At 39.6% G+C, this 8,073-nt stretch overlaps 3 protein-coding genes across 3 annotated transcripts; all 3 read left to right on the top strand.

Moving 5' to 3' along the window:
- Positions 1 to 875: 875 nt before the first annotated feature.
- Positions 876 to 3,617, top strand: TM35_000044580 (transportin 1; the record flags this gene model as incomplete). The annotated part of the gene is made up of 1 exon (XM_029022652.1): positions 876 to 3,617. The coding sequence occupies one exon, from the start codon at positions 876 to 878 to the stop codon at positions 3,615 to 3,617; it is 2,742 nt and encodes a 913-aa protein (XP_028886310.1).
- Positions 3,618 to 4,112: 495 nt separating this feature from the next.
- TM35_000044570 (uncharacterized protein) lies at positions 4,113 to 5,003 on the top strand (the record flags this gene model as incomplete). The annotated part of the gene is made up of 1 exon (XM_029022651.1): positions 4,113 to 5,003. One exon carries the CDS (start codon positions 4,113 to 4,115, stop codon positions 5,001 to 5,003), a length of 891 nt encoding a protein of 296 aa, XP_028886309.1.
- A 795-nt stretch (positions 5,004 to 5,798) lies between these two features.
- Positions 5,799 to 7,781, top strand: TM35_000044560 (ribonuclease; the record flags this gene model as incomplete). The annotated part of the gene is made up of 1 exon (XM_029022650.1): positions 5,799 to 7,781. The coding sequence occupies one exon, from the start codon at positions 5,799 to 5,801 to the stop codon at positions 7,779 to 7,781; it is 1,983 nt and encodes a 660-aa protein (XP_028886308.1).
- Positions 7,782 to 8,073: the final 292 nt, after the last annotated feature.

Here is an 8,073-nt window from a genome sequence, read left to right as displayed (position 1 = left end):
GGGGTGGTGGAATCTGGAAGTAAATAGTGAGAGAAACACTGGAAAACCAAGTTGAAAATAGTAAAGGAAAAAAAAAAGGGGGATGTATGTAAAGATTATATTATGGGCCTTCATTTGCTGGGATGAACTTAAAATGAGGAACACACGAGGTACACCAATCTTATCCCATGCTTGTAGATATATCCGCAAGCAGGAGGAGGTGGGGCGGGGTTTACTTGGAAGTGTCCACGCATTCTCGTTTTTCCTGGTCTCCCTTTTGGGTAGTTGTAGTAAAACCAAATTTTTTGAATGCATTTTCTTTCCTCACTTTCTTTGTAGAGGCATGTATTTTTTTTTTTTTTTATTCATTTATACCTGTCTAAGTTGAAGGTTTCTTTTTTTTTTTTTATTGAATATTTATTGGAAAAAATAAAAATGAAAAAAAGCACTCGAGTATTAATAATATTTAATTACCTGTAGTTACACTCTTTGGAAAATAGTTTGACATGTATTTACTTGTTTCTCCTACCCACGAAGGAGGAACTCCATATGAAATATATGAAAGTAAAAAATGAATGCTTATTTTTATTTTTTACTTTTCTTATCAGTGTGTTTTTTTCTTTTACTTTCTTTTTTCTTCGTAGAGATGTTGGGGAAGTGCTGACTAGCTTTCCTATGGCTCATGCGATTATTATTTTTCCTTTTCTTTCTTTCTTTGTACACATTTTCACCATGGTATACCTTTCTTTCTCTATCTCTATCTCTCTCTCTCTCTCTCTCTATATATATATATATATATATATATATTTATCCCTCCCATTACTACTATTCCCGGGGTGTGTATACTTTTATTATTATTATTATATTATTATTATTATTATTAGTGTGTAGGGATCATGACGAACGTGGGCGAGGCGATTCTCACTGCCCTCGCGGCAGCGGCCGACCCGAACCCCGACACGCGCCACAGCGGCGAGGCACAACTGCAGCAACTCAAATCCCAGCCGGATGTGTTCTTCGCGGCCTGCGCGGATCTTCTCACGAACACCGCCGTCCCCAGCCGCGGCCGGCAGCTGGTGGGATATGTGCTCAAGAACCATCTCTCGCACCCCGCGTGTGTGCACAACGCCGCGCTGCAGGTGTCGGTGATGGAGCGGGCGGTGGTCGACGCGGAGAGCAGCATTCGCGGCGTGGCGTGCACCATCATCAGCTCCGCGGTGCGGGAGAATTATTGGCCAGTGGAACCGGTGGTGAAGTCCCTCACGGATATTCTCACCACGCGGCACGGGGAATTACACGCAGTCCACGGAGCCATGCGGGCACTTTCACAAATTGTGGATGATTGTGTTCAGCTTTTGGATATGCGGCAACTAACGGGAGTGGTGGTCGCGGCTGTTTTACCATATCTAAAGTCTCCCCCAGCAGGACGGGAAGGGAATGAAGTTCAACTAAAGGCGTTTGATTCGATTTCTGTGATATTGGAGCAGGCAGGTATTGACTGCAGTAGTTTCTCATACAGTAGTATGCGACCTCATGTACTGAATGTTATTGATGCTTGTTTTATGAATTTGCAGAATCCATCTTCTAAACAATTGGCAACAAAGTGTGTGAAATGTATTGTTCTTTCACTTGGATATCATGATCTTATCTCAGATGAATTATTTCATAAAATAACAAACCTTATGTCCATGGCCACAGCATCACCAGATGGAAGTGATGAAGAATTACGTATTGAAGCCACAGAATTCTGGCGTGGTGTTTTATGTTTCCCAAGATTTGCCATTCTTGTGGAACCCACACTTGAAAGTGTTATTCCAATATTAATTCGATCCATGGTGTATTCGGAAATGGAAATTGGTATGTTACAGGCAAGTGCTGAGGATTGGAATGTACCGGATAAGATAGATGATATCCGACCACGTCACTATCAAGCACGTGTTAATAACACAGGTGCAGGCGGTGATAATAATAATGATGATGATAACGATGATGGTGATGATGAAGATGGAGAAGTGGAAGAATGGAATTTACGACGAGTATCTGCTTTAACATTGGACTCCATTGCGGAACACTATGGTGATAAAATTATTTTCACTGTTTTAGGAGTTATTGATGGTATGATGCGACCAAGCAGTTCATGGAAAGAGTTAGAAGCTGCTATTTTAGCTTTGGGAGCTATTATGGATGGATGTTTTGACTCCATGTCACCTTATTTACCTGATATCAGCACTCGACTTTTACAATTACTTTCAGATCCTTCTGTGCATTTTCTAGTTGGAAATATCTCATTATGGACAATGACACAGATTGGGCGATATATTGTATCTGTACCTGAGAAACTTCAAACATTTTTACGATGCATTCTTCAAAAGATGCAAAGTCCTTCTAAACTTATGCAAGAAGGAGCTACTGCAGCATTACAAAAAACGATTCTTCTTTGTAGTGAAGGAGAATTGAATAATGATATTCCTCTTATTGTTGATTGTGTAGTAAAATGTCTACGTGGATATCAACTTAAAAATCGTGTTTTGCTCTTTGAAACATTGGAAACTATTTGTGAAGAACTTGGAGAAACATTACGCACCAGTCCTGATAGTGTGGAAATGCTTATGGCTCCACTTGGAGAGATTTGGAGTAGCACACCTAATGACAGTCCCTTACTCTTTTCCTTCTTTAAATGTATGTCCAGTGTATGTAGAGCCTTGGGACCCGCATTGCAGCCGGCGTTAGCAAAAGATATTTTTGAACGTTCATATGGATTGCTGGTCACGCATGTACACGCACGTACGGAGGCGCAGCGAATGAATCAAGATCCACCGGAGTATGAATTCCTCGTCACGGCTTCTGATTTACTCTCTGGTTTATTTGATGCGATTGGATCAAACTTGGAGCCGCTGGTGATGCAGTGTCAACCACCATTTGTAGCCACAGTACTGCAGACCGTGCGGGATGAGGATGCGGAGATTCGACAGAGTGGATTTTCACTTCTTGGGGATTTGGCAAAGAGTTCACCAGCAAGTGTACAGGCGGTGTTGGGAGATGTGATAAAGGCCTCATTAGAGAATCTTGCCCATCTTAACGAATCCACCTACCGCGTCATCAGTAATGTCGCCTGGTTTCTCTGTAATCTGCTGGAGAATCAAATGGATATTAATAACCTTCCGGTGTTGGATGCCACTCATGGTTTACCGCAGGTGTTTGCCGCCGTCGCCCATGTGTTGAGTACCGCCCCGCAAACGGCAGATATGCGGAATATGGCAGAGAACTTGTGTATATGTCTTGGTCTTCTCTTGTATACATGCCCTGGAGTGGAAACAACTTCGGGTTGTCATGTCGCTCTCTTCGCAGAGGCTTTCTGTGCGTATATGCGGAATGTGCGAGATGCCCCTTATAAGGAACAGGCGGTGCGTGGATTTCTCATTGCTGTCCAACAACAAATCCCATTGGTGGTGAATCTTTTACATCTATTCTTTGATCTTGCCCTCTCGATAGCAACAGCATCGCCGGATTTAAAACGGGCCATGGGGGATTTATTGGCGGCCGCGAAGGCACACGATGGCGGGCGGTGGCAGCAGCAACTCGGCAATTACAGTGAACAGCTCAGGACACGGTTGTATCACGTCTACGGCATTCAATAATAAGAAAAGAAAAAAAGAAAAGAAAATGGAGGGAAGAAAAGAAAGAGCAAGAAGATAAATATATATATATATATATATATAGAATCGACTAAAAGGGCAGGAAAATAATAAAGAAAAAAAAAAGAAAAAAAAGAAAGGAAGAAAATGATGGGGACCAGTGTGAAATGGTGCACCTTAAAATGAGGAATGAAGTCATGAGAAGAAAGAAACGCAAGAAAAAAAAAAGAAAAGAAGATTCAAGAAAAAATGAGAACATATACCCCATCCAACAACAGCGACAATGCACTGTACCTGAATACATAAGAAGATATATATATATATAGACCTATTGTCTTTATTTGTGTCTCTTTCTTTCTTCCTTTGTGTGTCTTTATATTTCATTGTTTTATTCTCTTATTTTTTCTATTTCTATTTTCTTCTTTATTATTATTACTTCTCAAAACTCTATGCTGTACAACAAAACAAAACAAAACAAAACAAAAAAGCGATTCTCTAATGGCATGTGACCGCATGCCAGAGTTTCTCTCCCTCTGTGGAAAACACAAGCACCACAGATCTGCAAAGCCCAATGCAGAAAGTAACAGTAATAGTAATAGCAGTAGTATGAATCTTCCTATTAATGATGAAACTAAATACATCTTCTCCACCCTTAATGATATACGGCAACTAATGACAACACTTACACTACTACACAAGACCCGTCTGTTGGATAGTAGTAACGAAAAGCGGGAAGTTGTACATAATACCATGGAAGAAATACGTCTGATGTGCCACTCCTGTCGTGAGATGATTATTAATTATGATCACCATACACAAGAAAAAGAAGAGGAACTTGCAAAAGGCATTCCATCCATGAATACGGCGGAGATTCGTATGCGGTATAATATTGCCGCATTTATGGAATATCAACTCATGGCAGAAGTACGTAGTGTGTGGATGGAACAGAAAAAACATGAAGAGAAATTAATTGAAGCGACAGCCAGACGTATTAAGGCACGTTTTCTCTTAACGCAGAGTAGTAAGAGCAGTGATAATAATAATAATAATAATAGGGCTACGGATGACTCTTTTGTATTGGAAGAATCGGAGCTAAGAGAAATTGCACAACAGATATTAGCGACTGGAAATGAGGGTCGTTTGTTTTTTTTGGCCCGTGATGAGTTGGAGCGGGTGATGCGAACACGAGATGCGGTGTTGGAACTGGAGCGGGAAATGCAGGATCTCCTTAACTTATTTAGTGATCTTTTCTTTCTCGTGAATGAACAACACGATCGATTACTGAAGGTTCAAGAGAATGTTCAAAAATCTAATGAGAACTTAGAGCGAGGAATGCGGCAACTCACAGAGGCAAAACATCATGAGAAAAGTTGTTGTAATGTGATCTAATGATGTAACCACATACTTTTCTTTTCTTTCTTTTTACTCTCTCTTTCTCTCTCTTTATGTGTGTGTGTGTGTGTGTGTTTGTGTTTTTTCTCCCTTTCTTTATCGATATTCTTTCTTATTATTACTATTACTACTACTAATATTACTACTACTACTACTAACTCCAGAGTTGCCAAAGTGGAATGTAAAAGGATTTCTTATTATGATTATGATGATGATGATATTGGAGTATTCCACAAACAAGAAAAAAAAAGAAATATTCATATATATATACATATATGTATTAAGAGTTCAATACGTGAAATTGATGGTGGACGTTGTTTATGCGATTCTATGCTTAGTACCATCCAGTTAAAGGTGTTGCTGTTGGAGAGCAGCATTACAAATAGAAGAAAAATAATTGATGACTAACGCGGTTGTGTGTGTGTGTGTGTGTGTGTGTGAGTGGGAGGGAAGGGTTGAGTGGGAGAAGTTTGAATATACTCGTTTCTTCACAATTCGCATTTCTAATGGGTGTTGTTTTCGTAGTATTTCTTGCAGCTTCTGGTGGATTGAATTTCTCTCCCTTCGATGGGAATAAATAAATAATAAAGGGAGGTGTATGATTCTTTTGTTTTTTTTTTTCTCCATCTGCAAAATATACACTCTATCTCTCTCTCTCTCTCTCTCTCTCTCTGCATTTCTTGGTTATTGAAATTTTAAAAAAAAAACAAAGGAAAGGAAGAAAACATAAATAAAATAATACATAATAATAATTAAAGTATAGATATATAGATATATATATTTGGGCCTTCAATGAAGTCTATAACAGTAAAAAACTTTACAGATGTTTTCCCAGGATTTGTGCAGGATCTCCATGATGCCAGTTACATTGCCATTGATCTTGAGTTTACTGGCATTGACCGCAAGGCAGAGGTGGACTATTTAACTTCACCCAAAAATGCCTGTGAGGAGAAGTTAAGAGCCGCACGTCTGTATAGTCCCATGCAACTAGGGATTAGTATATTCCGCGGTGATGCCTTATTAGACGATGTTAATAATAATAATAATAATAATAATAATAATAATAATGCCGCTGCTGCCGCTTCTTCATCATCTCATTATTATCCCTCTGTTGTTGTTGGAATGGGAACAGCGGCATCATCGCATCGTTCGACCGGATTGTGTGCGTCTGCGAGTTACCGTGAAACGATGATAAGAGAGGCGATGGCCTTTCGTCCATTAGAACCCGCCGCAAAGGCAATTGGGCCAATAGTTCATTCCATCGCACAGAATGGAGTAGTCAGAACAGAAGATATTGAAAAACTGCGGCAACTTTTACATGAAGTACAGCAAGAGTCTTCCATGACAAGTAAAACTTGCGTGTACGATCATCTCTTTTCTTTTTTAGCTGAAGATGAGATTCGTGAAGCTATTGTAATGGTTGAGAGATGGAAAGAAAATATTGAAAGTGGGGCACGTCACTTGTTTGTTCGAAACTACAGTTGTTATTTAATTCCTGCTGTTCGTGATAATGATGTGGACCGTGATGTGGTACTCTCTGTAGAAACCGTGGCATTTCTACAAAAGAACAATATGGATTGGAACAAGTGGATTGGCGAAAGTCTTCCACTTCTTTCATTAGAGGATTACGCCGCCGCACGAACTGCCGCACAACAAGGGATTGTGAATACAAAAAGTATCTCTATAGTGGATGAGGCATTAATATCTCTGAGAGAGTGGATAGATTCCCTTCCGGATTTCCTTATACAGATGAAATTATCTGCACAGTACTCCCGCATTGATAATCTTGTGCGTACAGGTGCATTGGGTGAAGCGGTCCCAGTAGATTTTCCTTTTATCAAGCCTCAGGAGAATGCCAAACTGTGTGAACTTCTACGTGCTTTGGGATTACGAAAAACAGGGAGAACGCTTACAAAATTTTCACTTCTCTCCAATACAAGGAAAAGTTCTAGTGGTAGTGTATTGGCGTGTGAATCTCGTTTCTTTGGGGCACGCGTGTTAGAAGCTTTAGTGAATGCCACCCGTCGTAAAAAGAAACCACTCATTATTCACAATGGATTATCCGATTTGGCCTTTCTCTGTTGTGCCATGCATAATAACCCACCAAAGATGGAAAGAGAATTAAAAATGATGGTAAGAGAAATGTTCCCACTATTTTACGATACCCGAACACTTTGTTGTGCCCCATCCTTACAACATATTCCTAACGTCACTGGTCCGTTGGTAAAAGTTTACAATCTTTTCAAGAATCAAAATAACACAGCCGTGCAAGTCTCTCTCGACACATTCTTTGTAAAAAATCAAGGAGAGGGATTAAGTATTAGGGAACATGATGCGGCCTTTGATGCCTTCACGACGGGATCTCTCTTTGCATTTGTACAGGATGAACTTCGAAAAGTCGGTGTGGACTTTCATCGACTGCGGTGTATTACGCCTATTTACGGATCTGTCTTTTCCGTCCAGTTTGAAAACAACGAGGTGGATTGTATTATGCAGAATCCATCCGCACCTATGTATGCGATTAAACGACAGCCGCATGTTCCTTTGAATATAGAAGTACTTCGAGAGAATATTTCAAGTATCACGCGATCTATATCGGTTATTTATAACCCAGAGATTTGCTTTATTACTCTTGGAAATAATGCCTTATCGAATGCAGAAGAACAGAATCTGGAGACATCTATTCAATTCTGGTGTACAAATAATGGATTTACATTCCAGCGTCTTGATATTGTCTCTCGTATGCGTGAGTATGGTATTATGCCCTTCATCTAATTAAGCGTGGCCGAGAGACTCTTCGGTAGATATTTCTTTCCTTTAGGACAAATATTGCCAATGTGCTCTGAACTCTCTGTGTTTGTGTGTGTTTGTTTGTGTACATCATTATTATTATCATCATCAATTTACTTTTGGAAAATGTTTTTCTTCTTGAGTCATTTTTTTTTTTGTTTATAAAAAGTTTTAAGGGGAACGGTTTTTCTTTTTTTACTTTTTTTTTTCTTTTCTTTTTTTTTATTGTTTTCTTGTTAGCTGATGGTGTACGCTGCTGTTTTTTTTTTTTTTTTTT

This window comes from Trypanosoma theileri (genome assembly GCF_002087225.1).
Source record: "Trypanosoma theileri isolate Edinburgh chromosome Unknown TM35_Tth_4_V1, whole genome shotgun sequence".
NCBI lineage: Eukaryota > Euglenozoa > Kinetoplastea > Trypanosomatida > Trypanosomatidae > Trypanosoma > Trypanosoma theileri.
The sequence above is the reverse complement of the archived record's forward strand: the minus strand, read 5'-3'. Positions and strand labels throughout refer to the sequence as shown.